Below are 19,718 nucleotides of genomic sequence, written 5' to 3'. Positions count from 1 at the left end.
GGCTTCGCTGACTGTCAACTCACACAGGGGCCAGCGGGGTGAGTTGCGAAGCAAAACGATGTGAATGATGCGAAGGACATAAGTAACTCTTCTCAGCCTCATCGCAGCGATGTGGATGGCCCAGCGAGGCATCAGGACGCGGGTCATAGAAAGCCGTTCCAATGATGTCAAGCTGGGGGGGCGCCGATGGGTGAGCAGCACAGCACTATCCACCGAGTGGTTAACGATTAACCGAATCCTAGGATTAAATCTCGTACCATGGAAGTCTTTGATAGCTTCGGGATTGCGGATGAAGTCTCCAAACTGTGGGCACCTATAAACAGCTGGGCTGTGTGGTCCGAAGATGACCAGGGGAACATAAGCCGTCAGTTCCGAACAACAAATAGCCCTCCTGTGCGGACAAAGTACGACCTCCCATCTATATTTATTGGCATCTGGAGACTTAATTAAACCGTTCCTGAGCAGATGGGGCGACGGCGCGCTGCAACAAGGTGTAATAGAGAAGATTATCAAACACTATCTTGCCAGCCAGTCATCAGTATCGATCCAGCACGAGACTATTCCAACCTCTCTAACTGTCGAACACACCGTGACCTCTCATCCCGACATCTATCCGTGTGTGGTGACTCTCAAGCGTCACCAAGAAGAGAACGTGTCTGCGGAAGAGACAATTCGAGCCAAGTATGTGATTGGAGCGGATGGAGCAGGCTCATGGACTCGGAAGCAGCTCCATCTTACCACAGATACCACCCGAACAAATGCTCTATGGGGAGTGGTAGATACGCGAGTGACATCAGACTTTCCTGAGTACGATTCCCGTTCCCCAATATAACTATATGTGGAACAATTCCAGGTAACACAACATCGGCACGCATAGTCTTGCTTCGTCTACGACAGTCTATAACCACCATGCAGGAGGCATGTTCTTTGTCAGACGCGAGCGCGACCTCACTCGATTCTACATCCAACTCACTACCGACGAGGACGATTCTTTGGATCGGGATTCAGTTACCCTGGACTTTATCATCGATCGTATCCGCCGACGGTTGAGTCCATACACGGTAAGTGAATGGCTATCGTGCCTGATTTACATCGTAGACTAACGCCAGTACAGCTGAGTATTAATTATTGCGAATGGTGAATCCCTTGATCCCTGACCTCTGCTTCGTGAGGTCTGTATCATCAGTGAGCAGTAGCTGATTGCAATTATCTGCCTAGGTGGTCTACGTTTACTATTACACGACGTCTTACCAGCAGCATGTCCAAGCACGAGCGGGTGTTCCTAACAGGTGACGCAGTGCATACCCACTCCCCTCTTGCGGGTCTTGGCATGAACATCAGCATCCAGTAGGTTTGTACACTGGTGAGAAGATCATGTTTCCTTTCAATCTAACAACACCAGGGACTCCTATAACCTCGGCTGGAAACTAGCCGGTGTCATCAAGCAGGAACTACAGCCCTCAGTTCTGGACACATATGAATTGGAGCGACGTCCGATCGCGCATGAGCTCTTGGACGTTGACCGCATTCTGTTTCAGTTCTTCCATCCCGGCCAATTCCCCAACCAGGATCGATCTGAAGACGGCGCTCGAGTAGTGCGCTTCCTTTCAGGCCTTCAGATTCAATATACCCCCTCAATCCTGACTTTGCAGCAGCAGGACACGAACTCACTGGACCAACTCACGGCTGGCATGCGTATACCGGATGTCGAGATCTGGACGGTTTCCACCCCTCTTGCAGCATCGGCAAATACCTCGCTGCTGACAATACTTCGAAGCGATGGATCGTTTCATGTAGTGGTATTTGTGGAGCATGTGGACCTATTCGCGCCCTTTGAGGTTGCTCTTCGTCGGCTACTGCCGCCCTCCTCCAGGAATTGGAATGTAATTCCTATCTGCATGAGGGCTCCAGACCGCATAGATCTAGAATCTCGCATGCCGCTCTATTGCTTGGCTGAAGCAGAGGATAGCCATGCCCTTGCGCTCAAGCCATCTACCGTCGCCGTGGTGCGTCCAGACCAGTACGTAGGGTGGTGTAGCGGTGTTGACGATACGAAGGGCCTGGAGACCTATTTGCGTGGAATTTTCATTTAGTTAATTCATGCAACGTGGTTCATAGAATAAACATCCTGATCTGCTAAACTCACTCGACCACTTTGAGTGGCTTGCTCTACAATTTGGGCTGGCCAAGCAAGCGGAGCGGGGTGTCTCCCGATCTCTTAACATGTGCATAAACAGAAAAAACCAGGTAAGTGCTGGAAACTAGCAGTGTATTCACAATTAGAGGTAGAAGTGGTTAGTCAGTAGATGTATCCCTTGCAGCTCGACTTGCACAGAATTTCTACTTTATCTGCATGAAACGTGCAGAGTAAGGTGCGGGCCGGCGGGCTCACTGCTACAGTTTGGGACCTCTCATATGCATTCAGTGCATTGGACGGGACCGCCACTGTGTATACCGCCGAGGAATCTTCGGCCACATACTGTATAATCGAAGGTTGCATTCCTATGCTATAATACGCTGCATTGCCACGTCATTTGCAGACCGTTGTCCACCACAATTATACTTTCTTGCGTTATCTTTAGACAGATCAAATAAAGGAGCAAGATGACATATGATTTGTGTGCTGTAAGCAACTAGGTGGATATTTATTGATACAACACCATGCAGGTAGCAGAAGGAATATTAGGCCGGCAATGCGGGTGCCTCACACACTCCATGTTTAGAAAGCATGAGCCTTGACGCCAGGAGTGGTCATGTGTGATTGTATACAGCCCCTTACCGCGTATCAATTTATCCAGTAGACTTCTTATCACTACTGCTGTTCTCCATGCAAGGAATTTGGATTTGCATCGTCAAGTCTCACGAGTGTGACAAATCTAACCACAACAAAGCTCACGACGCTTCAGAAAAAATATTCACCTAGGTCGGTCTACTTGTTTCTCCATTTATACAAACCAGTAGTGGCCCACAGTAGAGACAACTGCCACAACCAGGGAGGTGTCGGAGCTTTCGCATATTTACATGTCTCTCCAAATACTAACTAACAAAGAATGGCAGTGATCATGGACATGGAGTTTGAGGAAATTGGCCATGAATTAACCAAGGCAATGGCGGTTTACACGGATCGGCTTCGCAAGGAACAACTGCCGCTCCCGACGCTCAGATCCAGCTCCTGTGGCAGCCATCGGTTGAAGGATAACGAGGGTATTGCGGCTATGAAACGGGTCATCGAATTGTCCCAAATGATCCATTCAATGGCTCTCGGGCCCCAGGCAGACCTTCTGCTAGTTTCTCACCAGGTAGACTATGCATTCCTCGATCCTAGTCTCTGGATATACGGACTCTGAACTTACCATGTTACACAGCCTAATCTACTGTCATGCCTCAAAACAGTCATCGATCTTCGGGTCCATGAACACGTACCACACAACGGTGCGATTATCGCCAGGGACCTGGCTGTTTCGATCCAGGCGGACGAAGGCTTCTTGAGTAAGAGATTTTTGTCTGCTTCATCGCCCCTGCAAAGGAACCAGATTCTAATGGTAGTCCGGGATTAGCCCGCATCATGCGTGTTCTAACCAACCGATTGGTGTTTTCCCAGCCAAAGCCGGGCTACTACGCGCACAACGCCACCTCGTCAGCATTGTGTGATCCGGATCTCTGCGATTTAATGGCTCACAGGTAAGTCTTGGAACCGGATGCGCGGAAGCAGCGAGTAGGCGAGTCTTCATCTCATCAGCACTGACTTATATGCCATAGGTTAGATTTGCACTTTCGCTCGGCAAGCCGACAACCGGATGCCGCGGCCAAACTTGGGTATCGCGAGCCCCGAGCAGGCGATGCACTGGGGTTCAATCTTGCTTTTGACACGCAGGACACCTTCTGGGAGCACTTCCATGAAGAAGAAACTGGCCGTCGCTTTGAGCGGGCCATGAGAGCGTTTGAAAAGGTTACAGCGCAGAGAATCCCTGCTATGTATCCGTTCGACGAGTTGACAGCCGACGGCGGACTGATTGTCGACGTCGGCGGTGGCCTGGGGCAGTTGGGTCTGAGTATTCTGAAGCATCATCCGGATTGCGGTCTTCGGTGTATTGTGCAGGACAAGTTTGCCGAGCTTGACCAGGCATTTTCTCATCCTGAGCTAGAGGTGCGCCAACATGATTTTTTTACGCCCCAGCCTGTCAAAGGTGAGTTCGTTTGCACTGGGGTTGTCGGATGAAGGGAGGTGATGGGAAGGGTGCTAACTGCTGTCCGAGTCAGGTGCCTCGGCTTATGTATTCAGACACATCTTCCACAATTGGTCTGATGACGCATGTGTGACTCTATTGCGGCAAACGCTTCCAGCGTTGGATGAAAGCAGAAGTCGGATTTTGATCTGCGACCAAATTGTTGGCGAGAATCACGAAAGCTTGGCGGCGCTGTGTGATATTGCTATGCTGACCTTGTTCGGAGGCAAGGAGAGAACACTGGTCGAATGGAATTCACTGCTGAGCAGTGCGGATCCCAGACTTAAGATCAACAAAATAATTGTAGATGACGCCTCGGGTGCAGCTATCTTAGATGTCAGGCTCCAGCAATAGACCTAGACCTACCTTGGTTTATCAAGGCGATTACCTACGATCATTTCCTTCCATTCCTCTTCCACCTGCGTCGGAACTCCTAAAAGGCCTTATCAATAAATGGCTTGCGCCTCACCGCTATATTGATGCGACCATGCACACCTAGTGATCAGTAAGGTAAAATTATCCCTAGATTTATGTGAGCCAACGTAAGTAGCAGGACAGCCGAGGAATATTTTCTTTGACGCGGTTCCGGATTGTGGTGGGCGATACCTAACATATACCTTTCGGTATTTATCGGCCCTCCTATCACCACAATAGTTCCAAGGTTTTCACCTGGGCAGTAGCATCCATGCTAGAGATCCTGACCTTCAAGTTCAACCCTAGCCCCGATCTACTATTCGGGGTTAGCATTGTTCTCATCTGTTTCTTCATCTCCTACCGTATTCATTGGCATCCTCTTTCCCATATCCCCGGCCCAACCCTTGCAAAAATCACCGGCCAATGGCGCAATATCCGCTACTGGCGCGGTACCTGGCACGATGATATTCTTCAGGTCCATCGCAAGTACGGCCGAATCGTCCGCATCGCCCCCAATGAAGTTTCCGTGGTGGATGGCCAAGCCGCCCGACTCCTCTACGGCAACGGCGCGATCGCCCTCAAGACAGACTGGTACACGACGTGGGACTCGCCGGTTGGGCCACCTTCACTTTTCTCCATTCGTGACAAGAAGATGCACACGTACTGCCGCAAGCGGGTGGCTGGGGCATATAGCATGACGAGTGTGCTGCGCTATGAGCCGGACATCCAACGGTGTTTGGATCTGCTGGTGACTAAACTTGAGGATCATGCCGGACAGGGGGTCATAGCCAACCTCAGCGAGTGGACGAGTGCTTTTGCCTACGACGTTATCGCGTGCTTGGCTTATGGGGCCCCGTTGGGTCATTTGGAGTCTGGGTCAGACCTGATGGATATAAGGAAGTCATTGTATTTCACTTTCTCTTTTAACGCATGCCTTGGTCACTATCCGGGTCAATCGTGGCTGATGACGAATTGCGGGACGCAGTTTCTGTTAGGCGTCTTGGGGAAGGATCACTTCACCGAGTTTCTGCGATGGACCAGCAACATGATTCAGTTGCAGATGGCGAGGAAGGCGGACGTTGAGAAGTCGAACCTCTTGCAGCACTTTTTAAACATGAAGGACGACGCTGGAAACCCTGTTCAGCTACAGGATGTGATTGCTGAAGCGGGTAGTCTGGTGTAAGTGCCACGGGGCTTGCGTGCTCTTTGCGCTCTAGTGTACACTACTCGATCAGGACTGACCTGGGCTATGATTTGATAGGGGAGCCGGAGCCGACACGACTGCGTCAGCTATTCGCGCTTGTCTTCACGCGATCTACTCCCGCCGCGAGGTCCTAGACCGTCTCCGTGCTGAGATAGACGAAGTATACACCGCGAATAGCGAAATGGGCAATTTACCGTATATCAAGTGCCAGAAACTCCCCTTTTTGGCCGCGGTTATCAAGGAAGCTATGCGACTCAACCCTTCGATTACCTTCCAACTGCTGCGCTATGTACCACCAAGCGGCTTGGTGGTTGACGACAAGTTGATCCCGCCCGGCTACCCGGTTGGGATAAGTCCTCTGGCGCAGAACCGTGACGTTGCAATCTGGGGCAAAGACGCGGATGAGTTCCGACCAGAGAGATGGCTGGACCCCAATCGCTCCCGACATCTAGATGCAAACGACTTGATCTTTGGGGGAAACGGGCCCCGCATGTGCATCGGGCGAAATATTGCCTTGGTAGGTGCTGTTGGTGTACGGATTTATTTCATGCTAATGCGACTTGATTACAGATGGAGGTCTTCAAGTCGGTCGCGCAGATTGTCCGATCTCTGGATCTCGAGATTGTCCATCCACAGAATCCTTGGCGGGTGGCGTCTTACTGGTTCTCCTATCAGCATGATTTCTTCGTCAAGCCACAAATTCGCGGTTCGTTGAACTAGAATCCATGTTGATCTTCTGAAAGCATTGTTTCTGGTAGGCTTGAATGGCTATACTCATGGACTCGAGGTGGTCGGTATAGTCCAGCCGGAGCGTTAGGGCATCCGGGTTAGTCAAATACCTGCATCAACCACTTTCCTTCTGTGGAATTGGGCCTTACTAGAAATCCGGAAATTCACCAGGCTGCCGGGAGACCAGAATTAAGCGGACTTATAAGGTTCGACACGGGTCGGCTACGCTTTAAGCATCTGGGTGTTTATATGAAAAGCAACATGTTCGTAGCTCCCAGTCTCTAGTGATAACATCTATAGTCTCTTGAAGTTAGAATAAATTTTAGTCCACCATATACTGGTATTGACCGATAGTACTACTATTTACAAGACGTCGTGCCAGGTTGCTCTCCACCCGCTTCTGCCTTTCATTCCCATTCTTTGCTCAGCAGCTCTCTGAGCGGGTCGGGCGTATTTTTGCTCGATACCAAAGTCCTGTCTTTCCTGTTCAACCGTTTTCTTGTTAAGGTTGCGGAGCTGGATAGTTACCGGGTTTTGAGGATGCTCGTCTTATCGCTACTCTACTGTATATATTTATAGCGGCCGGCCGTGCTTTTTCCGAGATTGGTTTATGGCAAACATTCCTTCAAGTCGTTTTGCACTACGATTTTGCTTCTCGATGCGCGGCTTTGCGGTCGTCAATTACACAAATTCGTCTATTCCCGGTGATTATTACATAATTGGTGGGTGGGATCAACTTCAAGGAAATAGACAGATGCATTCCATTTCGGTCTATCGGCGTTATACACTCTCAAGCTGAACCCAATGGGAGACACTGGAAAGCACTACTAGTATATACCCGAAGTGAATGAGTAACCGGCCTATTCAGTAGCTTACTGCAACTTTGTCTTCTTGACCGATATCCACTGCACAGGAAGTGCCCCAATAATCGCTAACGCGCCAATAGTAACAGAAACATAGAAAGTCTGCGTAATAGCCTTGCTATACGCATCCAGCACGACTGGAAGATCCGCCGCATCGACAACTTTGTTCAGCTTCGTCGCGCCGGCACGCATAACAAATCCGGTATCGACGCCTGGTAGCTCCGATCTTAGGTTGGAGCGAAGCTTAGTTTGGAAGACTTCTTGACCGACAGAAATGAATAATGCGCCACCGAGGGACTGCGCGAATAGGCCGATTGTTGTGGCGCTGGGGATGTCGGCCATGGGAAGTACCGCCTGGAAGACGATCATGGATTGCTGAAGGCCCATGCCGACACCTATACCAGCCATTGCCTGATAGCCTATCCAGGCAGTGTGGCCCGATTCAACGTGGAGGGTGGTGAGCAGCCCGGCCCCAATGGCCGTGATGACAGGAGCGACCAGCATAAAAGGTGTGTAGTAGCCAAGAGTAGTGACAATAACACCAGCCAACAGAGAGGTTATGACAATGCACAGAAGTATGGGGATGCTCATGATACCAGATTTTGTGGCTGAGACGCCTTTGACGGCTTGAAACCAGATCGGGATCTGGATATGGTTAGCGAGAGACCTTGAGCTAGGTTCCTGGGAGAGCGATAGAACTTACATAGTAGACTATGACGAGGAATGATCCAGACAAGCAAAAGATGAAAACTGACGCGCCCCAAACGTTACGATTTTTGATGAGTCGTGGGGAAATTGTGGCCAAATCTCCACGCCACCATTGCATGAAGACAAAGGCTAGCAGGAGAACGCAAAAGACAACGAACAGTGCAATTATGCGGCCATCACCCCATGGATACTTACTGCCTCCCCATTGCATCGCGAGCAACAGACACGTTATTGATGGGATAAAGAGGAGCATGCTCACAAGATCCAACTGCGACAGCTGGTTTCTAAATCCATGCGTGTTTTTGATGGACTTCGGCGCTTGGAAAAACATCATGATAAACAGAGCAGTGATTCCTCCAATAGGCAGGTTGATGTAAAAGCACCATCTCCAGCTGAGGTAATCGGTAAATGCGCCGCCCATGAGGGGCCCTGTAACGCTCGCGATGCCGTACATGGCACCCAGCAACCCATTCAGAATCGGACGCTTATCAAGTGCAACCGTCTGGGATATAATTATCATTGCTCCTGAGTAGAGACCCGCTGCACCTAGGCCAGCTATAGCACGACCCACGATCAAAGCAGTCGAGGTGGGAGCGAGAGCGCAAACTAGCGAGCCAACCTCGAAGACGCCAAGGGCGGCCATGAAGACCCATTTGGTAGAGTAGAATGTGTATAGTTTGCCAAATGGTAGAGTCAGCGCGCACGATGCCAACAAATACGCGCTTCCATACCAGCCAACATCTTGTAAAGAGTTGTAATGTTTTGTTATCTCGGGGATAGCAGTCGTGATGATGGTGTTGTCCTGATTAAAAATTAGTCGACATTCAGCAGTGCTTTCCAACGGGCATACCAAAGCTGTGCATAGAATAGCTAGACATAGTCCAAAGGTAATGAGTGCGAGTCTCCAAGGCTTCGGATACTTTATCTCGTCCGATGAATCTTCAGGATCTTCTAAGTGCTGTGAATCGTGCATTTCATCAATAGCCTCGGGCTCTTGGGCCAGTTGTGGTAAGATCACTCGTGTGCTCTCTTGGCTTACAGGCCATTGGCAGCTAGGGCTTGCCTTTTCATCCATCGATTCGCTCAGATAGTATGATAGAGCTTGCTTGTCATGTAAATTTTTCGAGTGCCTTTCAGGATGGTCCCTTTTTCGGCAAGGTATTATGAAATGGAGCACAGAGCGTGCGAGAGGAGAATAAGGAGACAGGTTAATGTTACCCAAAGAATGCATTATGAGGTCACCTGCTCCTCCAGTTGACCCTTACACATGCATGGGAGTATATCTGTCGCAGAGCCAGATGTTCTCTTTTCGACATAGTAATGACCTGCGCTTGGTATGTCCCCCGAGAAACAGGATGCTGTAGCAGGTGCCCCTTTTATTGGTATCAACAAAGATAAAGACGTATCTAAAGAATGCGCCCCTGTTTACATGTTCTACGGAGAATCATCCCTTGAAAGGTACATGGTTATAATAGCCCCTGCATTTGTAGTATGTCCCGCCTGTAGTATATACTAGAGTTAGCCTTTGGCCCAGATCTTCTTTGGCAGGGTATTAACAATGATTACTATTTTTTCTTAGTTTATCGTATGCACTTCTGCGCCTTCTTGACCGTCAAAACTTTCTATATCCCTCGAAAGAAGGTAAGTGGTATGTACGACAATGTAGCTAGTTTGTACAACGTCAGCAAGAGACAGATTTTAGGCCCCCAGAAGATAGCAAAAATAAAGGGTGGGGTGGCAAAGAACGGCAGGTTTAGCCGAGGGACTGCGTCATCCGTTCAGGGGCTTCAGTGTGTTCAGGTACAGGGCTGAAGGGACTGAAGTGGTAGGGCGGCAAGGGCAGTAAACCCAACAAATCAAAAAGGATAGGTGAACAAAAACATACAACAGCAGGGATTCGCATATGGTCACCCAGTATACTACTGGCTTGTCAGGTAAGGTGATATCGCTTGCTGGTTCATCAAGTAGTGATCAAAGCCTTCTTCGGTGCGCTTACTTCGATGGAGAGCGACTGTCACTCTACTCAGCCCATCTTCTCTATATTAGACGATGAGAAAATTTGCAACATTAGAGGAGCTTTCGAGCGATAACCAGATATAGGTCCTTTAACTTTCTGTTTCTTAGACAAAGACTTGCTGTATCTGCTAGATCTGCAATCGCTTTATTATATTCGTAAATATACTGAGGCAATGTGCACATGCCAAGAGGCAAAGCCCAATGATAGTTGAAGCCAGCTCAGCCTAAAAGGGGTCAGCGCAGTGGTTGCTCCATGGAGTATTATTCTCACCCACGCTTACCCAATTCTCACCCTGTCTATTGCTCACTCACCTTAATCACCCGAGTCGCGCGACGCTAAAGCGGCGCTCACCCAATTCTCACCCGGGCGGCACCCACCTGACTACTGACTGTATTTTAGCCACACGCCGGCAGGTTAGTAGTATGGTGGGTGACCTAGTGTTGAGGCCTTGAGGCCTCGGGCATCAAGGTTGCCACCCTACCGAGGCTTTGTCAGATAACTAATAGCAGACAACCCATCCAATACACACAGTGTTCCTCTCATTCATTTCCCCCTCAATATTACCACTCGAGTCATCAATACTAGTAGTGGCGCTGTGGAGCTTTTCATTACAAAACCAAAACGTTTTCCTTTGCTCATTGAGAATCCTTCCGGTCTTTCGCCCCCTGCACTCAAGATCACATACTCGTACGAAGAAGTCGATTTCAAGAAGATTCTCTACACTTCTTCCTATCGAGTTGGTCGGCTTCTTAGGTAGTGCCATCTACCACCTTTCAACGTTTTCTCGTCTCCCATCTCTAGCAACTATGGATGAGGATAAGGCCGAAAAGCGACGTCGCGCAACGCCAGCCGGCCTGATCAGTAATGGGTGCGCAAGACACTGCCTTGAAGATGTCCGTCATGCAATCAATTGGGCTGCCGAAAAATCTCCGACAATTCTTGCCGAAACTCTGAAAAGGGGAATTCAGAGCGCTTGTCGAGAACTCGACGAGGAAATTACCTTATATCTTGTCGCAGAGGCCAACGCTCCCCTAGAACAGATTGATCCATGGCACCTACATTTCATGTCATCCCTTCCTCTCTGGGAAGCATTGATCGAGCGTGGATGGGACATCAATCGACGCAGCACTAAGCAATCTGGTCTAAGGTATCGACTGATAGACTTTGTCTGCAATCGGGAAAGGTTCGTTGTATGGTTGATTGACCACGGAGCTCAATTAGACGATGGTGAAAAGGATACTTGTCAATGCCCGCCCTTCTTCAATCCGTGGCTGGGCAGGGAATTTTGAGTCTCTACAAACGACTTCAAGAAATGGGAGCACCTCATGGACCACGCGAGCTTCACCTTGCCGTGAAGGAGTCCTCTCGTTTTCGGCCTCATATGGATATGGTTCGCTTCCTCGTGGACGAAATTGGATGCGACGTTAATCAACTGGACGGAGATGAATACTTTAATTATGGTCATACCAACATGGCTATCGGCCCGCCACTGTGGTGGGCTATACAAGACTCAAAAGGAGGGGAAGCAGCTGTTCAATTTTTACTTGAACGTGGGGCAGATCCATGTTTGAATGGAATGGATTTATCGAAAGATGCAGAAGAACGCGGGAATCAAGGTGTACTTGCAGTACTGCAGGAGTGGAAGAACGGCAATACCTAAGCCATGGGTGCGGATTGGCTGGCGCTACCCCCGGATGGACAGGCTTGCTCACCTAGGCTGAATGAATTTGAATTACAATAAAAAGCATTTGTGTATTTTTCTTGTCTTTCCTTTTTTTAAAAAAAAAAGGAAAGGGAGAAAAAGAAAATGGGAAACTCATTGTGTAGTATGGAATTCATGGGTCCATCTAAGTGCCCCACTCTAAGCATCGTCGAGTTTATTTAACATCCTTGGAGCTACGTTGCTTAGTGTAATGCACGCGAATCGCTTGGATATACCGAGTCGACACTGATGGGATGTTGGGAAGCGTGGCCTAGTTTGACCTCAGCTGTCGTGTATATTTGGCATCTCTCTGCGACCTTGCACGATTGGAGAAGTCTCGTAGTATTCTAGATTTTTTTGAAAAAGATTTCGTTGTTCGACGTGATGATCATTGTCTTAGTCTTCGCTTTCGGACTTTGCAGTTTGGTTTATGCCTAACATGCCTCAGGGCGACGAGGCAAGAATCTGCCACCTAGTTAGTCTGGACCTTAGCGAGTAACCTTGTTATTGATTAGATTAAATCAACAAATCATGGCATGTTCTTAAGTCCTCCAACTGCCCCCATCCTAGAAAACCTACATCAGCTCAAGTATGGTAATCCTCTTTTCTTTCTAACACAAAGGCATTTCGCAATTGATCTAACAATTTTCCCAATATCACAGAATGGGCCCAGAAGTACGGAGGAATATACTTCATAAAAATGGGCCACGGGACCTCAACCGTCCTCACAGGCCGTCTCCTCGCTCGCGAGCTCATTGAAAAAGGAAGTTCAAAATATAGCCAGCGCCCTTTATCTTAAGTATCTGGTAACCTAATCAACTGGGCACACAGCACCTGGGCACACAGGGCGAACATATGCTCTTAATGATACATTATGGGCCGCCATGGTACATTTTCACAGATTCGTTCACCAGAGTGTCATGGAATCTGTCGTGGAGAAGAATCATGCTCCGGTGCAGAAAGCCAAAGCTGTACAGATGCTTGATGATATCTGTCAGCGGCTGGATCAGTATAAGCTTCACCCGAAGAGATTTAGTGATAGCGTTGCTATGAGCATAAGTAAGTCTGAATCGATTACTCCTTGATTTGAGTCTGTGATTTTTTGAATGCCAATCTTAGTTTTCGGCATGCGAAACGCCCACTTTGGATAGGCCGCATATGACTAGTCTGTATAATATTATAGTGAGTTCTTTGTCACCTTCAAGTCAACTCAACTCATGGAAAATGGAATGGCTCTAGCCAAGCTACTTCCAAGAGAATGTTTTATATTTAGTAACGATATTCGCTCTTTAGTCTCAGTTAATTGATGAGAAGATTGCTTAATTATCATGTGAGTAGGATTATCAACTAATCATTTCTCGAAAAACTTCGTTACCACCAAAGCACAAATCCTTGTCTGAAAATCAAATTCAAATGCGTAATCCATTCTATGTACAGCCTGGACTTTCTCCATCGCACCAGGCAGTTCCTGTGCAACACCGGAATGAAGAAATTCTGTTTACCCACGTTGTGAAAGGTGACTTACAAACTCCAGAGAAGTCAACAAGATGAGTTCCAGCAGCACCTGTTTCTCTTTTTGTGTGATCTCCAGAACAACCTGTATCACTATTTCGGGTATCAATCATAAGTTATTTCACTTGAAATAAATGGATAGAGGAATAAAACTTACGCCCAAAAGAGACAGATGGCACTATCAATCCAAGCATTTTCCACCCTATCATTCCAAGGATTTGCCGTAGGTAGATCATTCATGTTATCTGCAGAATGTAAGTTAGATGCTCTTTTTATTCTCTGGGGGGACTGGACGCACAGCAGGTGTTATCTTTCAAGGCCGCCAATTTTTCACTGTATTCTGGGGTATAGCTGCTTTATTCTGAAACTGGATCGACCAGGCCTCTGCAACCTGTGCTGCAAAGACAATCGTGACTGCCAAGGTAGCAAATGACTTGAATTGCATCGTGATTGATCTTGGTCTGTTGAGATTGAGATGAAGCAAGATGAAGCAAGATGAAGTTGGGAAGAATAATCTTTTGGAGTAGCTAGGCCTCTATTTATAATATTTTCACCAGCAACCCTATCTAGCACATAGGCGTTCTCAAAATAAGTTTGTTGAAATCATGCAGCTTACAGTCAGCAATTCAAACTGCCTTTCAGCTCAAAGTCCAATTAACCGAGCCAAGAGCGAATTACTATCTGACAATTCCTTCCGCAAGCAAGCCACGACTGCCCATGGACTGATGCTGTGACTCTAATCCCGAGGACCAAGAAGCAAAAATGAACATAGAGCCATACAGCAGTTATGATTCACTGGTAGACCAACAGCGCATTGGCCAATAAAGACTTTTAGCAAAGGCCCCCACGAACACTCATTTGTAGACACTCTCACGTTGTAGTTACGTGTAGCTTGTCGCTAAGATTTACCCCTCAGTTTGATACAGCCCGCTTCATAGATGATATGCGCCAATTTCTTGGCGGCAGGGCCAGGAAAGAGTGTCTAAGAGTGTATTGTCAACGTGATTCTGAGAACGACTATAGTAGGACATTGATTTAAGAAATGCTATTTTCCTTAATTTGGTGCACTCTCTTGTGTTTTTCCTCAAAGAATAACCAAGCAGCAGTGATTGTGACAATTTACATGTCTGGTTTGAATGTATAGGTGTTAGCAAGAGCCAAGTTAGGCCCCCAGAAGATACTGTAGAACCTCAGCAAAACGTATCTCAATTGGCCGAAACCCCGCCACATAACGAACACCCATCGCGCAAAAATTGAAAATACCATATATAGAACAAATAACCTCGATCTCTCGAATTTAATTGGAATTTTGCCAATTATTCGTCCTTTTCGAGGTGACTGTACAGAATAATTACTTATTTAGAACGCCGCTATACTGCTTTATGAAGTTGGTATATTGCACATCAAATGTCCACCAAGCCCTCTGTATCATCGGATGTGCCAGGTCATCAGCTCAGCTAAGGCCTAGGATACCTTGAAGTACCAAAAGTTGCAAATTTATATATTAGGTATAGCGAAAATCTGGACATAACGAATTAGACATCTGCAAAAATTAGTTCGTTATACTAAGGTTCTACCGTAATTAAACGTGAAGATGGGTGTGGTTTGCAATGGCATTATAAGGACAGCAGATTCTGCTGACTGGCCACTTTATCGGCAGGGGCTTCAGGGCGTTCCAGTGCGGAGCTGAAGTGACCGAAGTGGCAGCCGCGCCAAATACCCCCGCTTCGGAAGCGCCGCCAAGCAATGACAATAAATTCGGCGGAAAGATCAAGCAACCTCTATTTTTCCCAAGGAGTCGGTCAAAATGAGGGCTGAAAGCCAGGTAATTCTGGCGTTTCAATTTAAAGGCGGTCCTCCCAACGGTACAAACAATTTGTCAGACCAACAAGAATCTGCAAGCAACAGCCAGCGACCACCGAACACCACCAGAGGGGTTACCAAAATTAACATTAAGATATTGGAATCTCCCAATCTGATGAACTTTTGACGAACACTGCCAACTCGCTAGCGCCTGTTACCTCGAACACTTCAACGGGCGACAATAAGTCATAGGTCGGATTGCAGTCGCAAACTTCAATAAAAGAAACCGATGGTGAAAGCCATTTCACAGCAGTATCTCAGTTCTCATGCTGAGGGACTGATAATGGTATACATAGTCTTTTTGGAATTTCAGATACTTCCGATTCTCAGAAGACTACGGGTCTCATATCTCTGAGGTTGAAGAATCCTCAGATAATTCTTCCAGAATCCATTTTGAGGTGCTAAATGAGCGCCTTAATTCAAAGCTCAAGCCCCAATATGTGGCACTCATGAGGAATCTCACCGAGCATACAGTATGAGCACGCGAGAAACCCCGACAGTTTTAAGTCCGCAAGACTTAATACAAGTTTCGGTGCTAGGCTTAGTTTACAGTGTTCAGTCGATTTTTCTTAAAATTTCAGCACTGAGCCACTGCCCACGCAGATTCCTCCTTATCGGTGAAGTATGAAGGAAGATGTATTCTAGAGTGCTAGATTCTTATCTGCTGGGTTTTCAGGCTGAAGAAGCATTTTCGGCATGCCGACACTTCCTCAGCAAAGGCTCATACCACTAACGTCATGGATATTGCTACCCCCAATCTCCCGTGAGTATCAAGCACTATCTACATTTTATGAATTTTTCTATGAATGATTCTCAATATCTGACAACTATTTTAGGTGCGATGAATCATATAACAATTTTAGCTTTGAACAGAATCACTTATAAGCTCCAAGCCATGATACAGCTCGATCAAGAGCCTAACAGACACTTGGATCAATATATGAAGTTTCAATACCGATTCGATCCTGGGCCTGATGAAGATCTCGGCCTATCCGATGTCGATACACCTGACGGGACCGATGCTGAGGGATATGCGTGGCTGTGCATCCCGATTCAAGGCTTGCATTTAGTCAGATCTTGCAACTTGGATTCATCTTACGAGAGGGACAGCGATGGGGTCTGCTGGACGGAGCGCTGAAGGGGCTGAAGGGTAAAGCGGCAAGGACAAATGTCCCAATGAACCAAAAATAAATTGAGTGAACAAGAATAAAAACATACAACAGCAGGGATTCGCATGTGGTCACCCACCATACTACTAACCTGCCGGCGTGTGGCTTAAGTACGGCTGAGCGGACGGGAAGCCCTGTTCTCCACACCCTATGGTCGTATGTACTAGACAGCTCTAAGTAGGGGACTATATGGAGACCTGAGAGTAATTCTGGGTTTAGGTTTATCTCATATAACTAACTAGTCCTGTAGTATATACACGACCCACTAGTTACCGGTGGCCTACGGAGTGATAGAGTACGTGGCACTAGGCTTAATTGGGACTCCCGACTCCGGACTCCCGATGAAGCGTGTATAGTTATAATACGGAGTAACTTCTACTAGAATACTAGTAATAAAAGAGATTGACCCTATTCTTGGGAAAGAGAATCCGAGAAATAATGTTGATCTCAGTCAGTAGTAGATACTTTAGGTAAACCGTACCTTACTGTACCTACTGTACCTACTCTGTAGTACTTACTAACTAGTTATTGTCGACTGTACTCCGGTGTCGGCCCGCGCACCCTCACCCGCCTTCCCCCGCCTCTCCGCTTCTCCGCTTCTCTGCAACTCGGTCTGCTTCCCCAGATTCTTTCATGCATCATGGGCCGCCCAAAGGTACTCCCCGCAAACCGCCTGCGCGCCAATACTGCATGTACTGCGTGCCGCGCTTCCAAGAAGCGATGCAGCGGCAGCTTTCCCTGCTCCAATTGCATTCACAAAGGTCGCGCCCGTTCCTGTATTCCATTCAAGTCCATACCCGACTCGCCTGTCCGCACGCGACCGTCGGCTAGCGTAAATGTCGCTGAGAATCTGGATGTAAACTGGGAGAATTTGCCTGCCGAACCCCAGACTCCTCTCATATCGCCCCATAATGATTTCGCAGATCCGCAACGGGAGCATGCCCTGGGGGTTGGGTCACGGTCGCCTGAGGCAACCCATCGGACGCACGCTCGTATGCTACTCAATTTGCAAGGGGAGAGAGGTATAGTTCTCCGAGAAGATAGACCGAGAAAAAGCAAACCTTCACAGTGTCTAACTTCATATTACAGTTTATGTTGGAAAAGCTGCTTCGATCTCTTTCCTCCAGCTCCTGCGAGACACCGTCACACAACATATCGGGCCCTCGCAGTTTTCGCATAACCTCAGAAGCGAGGATATGCTCGAGGCTAAGGCCCACCATGATCCATCCAATTTTGATGAGGACAGCTGTAGCTTGGATGACAAGCGTCGGTACATTCAAGTCTTCTATGCGGTGGTATGAGATCCAACCCGACAATGGAGACGACTTCCCCTTGCGAATTAACACGTGAGATAGACCAGCGGGTTCATATATCTAGGCTGCAACACCGAGGCTCTTTTGGCAGATACGTCGGACCCTCAAACGGATCGGGAGAAAACTCGAGCTGCGATTCGAGACTTAATGATCGCCATCGGAGCCCAGTCATGTCCCAATGAGCCCGAGACGGTTCAACTCGAGCGCTTCTTTTTTACCCGCGGCCAACGCAGGACGTTCGCAAATCTCCTTGAAGACCCCAGCATGGACCTGGTGCGGGCTTTTCTACTCATGTCATTCTATATGTTTGGGGCATGTCGTCGGAATGCAGCCTTTATGTACTTGGGCGTAGCGGCCCGGTCGGCTGTAGCACTTGGGCTCCATGCAGACTCGTCGGGGGCTTTGAGTCTTACCGAGAAGGACGAAAGGTATGGTTATGAAAAGAGTAAGATCGCAAAAGTTACTGATTCCATATAGATCAAGACTCTGGATGAGTCTCTGCGTGATCGATCTCCTAGCGAGTTCAATTCTCGGCCGACCCGCGGCCACGGCGGCTCTCCTCCCAGAGGATCGGAGCGAACTTTGTCGAATACCAAGAGCAACTGCCGAGACTGGATTAGTCGCTTCATACCAGTTATCCCTCATTCTAGAGGAAATAATCAGCAGATTGTATAGCGAGAAAGCCGCCTCAACTGACACTGCAGATTTCCTCTTGGAAAAGCTGAACCACTGGAGTGAACGGCTACCAAACTCGCTCCGCACACCGTGCGAGACTGAAGATTCCGGTGCAGCGCAGGAGCGCATAATTGGCAATATGCATGTAGCTTGCTTCTATCATTTTGCTGTAATCCTCGTCACTCGTCCATTTCTGATATCTACCCTGAACGCCCGGCTGGCCCGGGCTCATCATGGTCTCTCCACGAATCAGACAGGGGTAGATACGCCAGAGAACCCAGCGCATTCGCGCTTAGCAGTTGCATGTATCGACTCGGCTATTTATATGCTACAGACCTGCTTAGAAGTACACCAGTCGGAATTACTTCATCGGAACATGGGGATTCTCAAGTATGTGCACGCTTATACATTCGAAAGGAATGAAATGGTGACTGACCAAGAATAGGGCATTTGTATTCGCGGCAGCACTGGTTCTTGGATTCTCCATGTTCTGCCATGGCGATGTCGACAGCGAAATTGACAGTGCATTTGCAGGCGCTATATCTATTCTCCGGATGCTTGCTCAGCAATCTGCCCAGGCGGCCCACTATCTCGAGATTCTGACGATGTTAGAGGTCGCTGTGACACAGCAGCGGCAAAGACAAGCCGCTCAAGCGCGGCAGCGGCGCAGTCGATACGTTAATCGGATCTTCAGTTTGCACGAGAGCCCGTCGACACCACGGATGCAGAGCAATGATGATAGCCGAACCGACGCGACCCCACTGAACACAGGCGGTCCGTTCTACCCGTGGATTCCGCAGGAGGATGGACCAGTGACTCCACCAGTGATAGATGGAGCGTTCCTGGATTGGGAGGGCATGGAGCTGCCACTGTGGGATAGCTTCCCATTTACAGAGCCGGGGTCATCCGTTTTATAATACCACTTTAGCATGCAACTATGCATCTTGTAAAAACTACCTTCTTAGGAATTCTCGCAATAATTTATGAAAATGCATAGTATCTTCCCCAGGCCCGGGGTTCTCCTCCTGCTTATCTTTCTATATTCATAAGCATTCACATGGGATGCCTGGGCCTCATATCATCAACCACTCATTCCGATCGGAAGTTATCAGTAACAAAGATCCATCCAATAGCCATGATGGCCTTGGAACCTTGAACACCTGCCCCCCCCACATCCCGGGGCTGTGACATTCCCATTCCTCCCCGTCCACACCCGGCGATAAGCGGTGCGCGATCCGCCTACCCCGATCCGCCAGGTGCTTCTTCCGACAAACCCATAGACCACCATGTGGCAAGATAAATGTCACAAGGGCACCCCGAATT

General features: G+C 48.3%; 7 protein-coding genes across 7 annotated transcripts; 6 read left to right on the top strand and 1 right to left on the bottom strand.

Annotated features, from left to right (window-relative positions):
* Window positions 1-161: 161 nt before the first annotated feature.
* N7509_011398 (uncharacterized protein) lies at window positions 162-2,093 on the top strand (the record flags this gene model as incomplete). The annotated part of the gene is made up of 7 exons (XM_056636035.1): window positions 162-190; window positions 243-404; window positions 466-807; window positions 878-1,061; window positions 1,115-1,137; window positions 1,255-1,347; window positions 1,403-2,093. The coding sequence occupies 7 exons, from the start codon at window positions 162-164 to the stop codon at window positions 2,091-2,093; spliced, it is 1,524 nt and encodes a 507-aa protein (XP_056486655.1).
* Window positions 2,094-3,050: 957 nt separating this feature from the next.
* N7509_011397 (uncharacterized protein) lies at window positions 3,051-4,580 on the top strand (the record flags this gene model as incomplete). The annotated part of the gene is made up of 5 exons (XM_056636034.1): window positions 3,051-3,299; window positions 3,366-3,489; window positions 3,558-3,681; window positions 3,760-4,187; window positions 4,261-4,580. 5 exons carry the CDS (start codon window positions 3,051-3,053, stop codon window positions 4,578-4,580), a joined length of 1,245 nt encoding a protein of 414 aa, XP_056486654.1.
* Window positions 4,581-4,911: 331 nt separating this feature from the next.
* Window positions 4,912-6,564, top strand: N7509_011396 (cytochrome P450; the record flags this gene model as incomplete). The annotated part of the gene is made up of 3 exons (XM_056636033.1): window positions 4,912-5,819; window positions 5,902-6,361; window positions 6,415-6,564. The coding sequence occupies 3 exons, from the start codon at window positions 4,912-4,914 to the stop codon at window positions 6,562-6,564; spliced, it is 1,518 nt and encodes a 505-aa protein (XP_056486653.1).
* Window positions 6,565-7,445: 881 nt separating this feature from the next.
* Window positions 7,446-9,219, bottom strand: N7509_011395 (MDR family MFS transporter; the record flags this gene model as incomplete). Its single annotated transcript, XM_056636032.1, has 3 exons — window positions 7,446-8,081; window positions 8,140-8,946; window positions 8,995-9,219. 3 exons carry the CDS (start codon window positions 9,217-9,219, stop codon window positions 7,446-7,448), a joined length of 1,668 nt encoding a protein of 555 aa, XP_056486652.1.
* A 1,748-nt stretch (window positions 9,220-10,967) lies between these two features.
* Window positions 10,968-11,450, top strand: N7509_011394 (uncharacterized protein; the record flags this gene model as incomplete). Its single annotated transcript, XM_056636031.1, has 1 exon — window positions 10,968-11,450. The coding sequence occupies one exon, from the start codon at window positions 10,968-10,970 to the stop codon at window positions 11,448-11,450; it is 483 nt and encodes a 160-aa protein (XP_056486651.1).
* A 23-nt stretch (window positions 11,451-11,473) lies between these two features.
* N7509_011393 (uncharacterized protein) lies at window positions 11,474-11,821 on the top strand (the record flags this gene model as incomplete). Its single annotated transcript, XM_056636030.1, has 1 exon — window positions 11,474-11,821. One exon carries the CDS (start codon window positions 11,474-11,476, stop codon window positions 11,819-11,821), a length of 348 nt encoding a protein of 115 aa, XP_056486650.1.
* A 5,226-nt stretch (window positions 11,822-17,047) lies between these two features.
* Window positions 17,048-19,312, top strand: N7509_011392 (Zn(II)2Cys6 transcription factor; the record flags this gene model as incomplete). The annotated part of the gene is made up of 5 exons (XM_056636029.1): window positions 17,048-17,429; window positions 17,497-17,702; window positions 17,763-18,148; window positions 18,198-18,785; window positions 18,841-19,312. 5 exons carry the CDS (start codon window positions 17,048-17,050, stop codon window positions 19,310-19,312), a joined length of 2,034 nt encoding a protein of 677 aa, XP_056486649.1.
* Window positions 19,313-19,718: the final 406 nt, after the last annotated feature.

Source organism: Penicillium cosmopolitanum (assembly GCF_028827165.1).
Source record: "Penicillium cosmopolitanum strain IBT 29677 chromosome Unknown utg000009l:1.0-9042332.0:1.0-9050551.0, whole genome shotgun sequence".
Taxonomy (NCBI): Eukaryota; Fungi; Ascomycota; class Eurotiomycetes; order Eurotiales; family Aspergillaceae; genus Penicillium; species Penicillium cosmopolitanum.
This window is presented reverse-complemented; position numbering and strand designations above follow the sequence as displayed.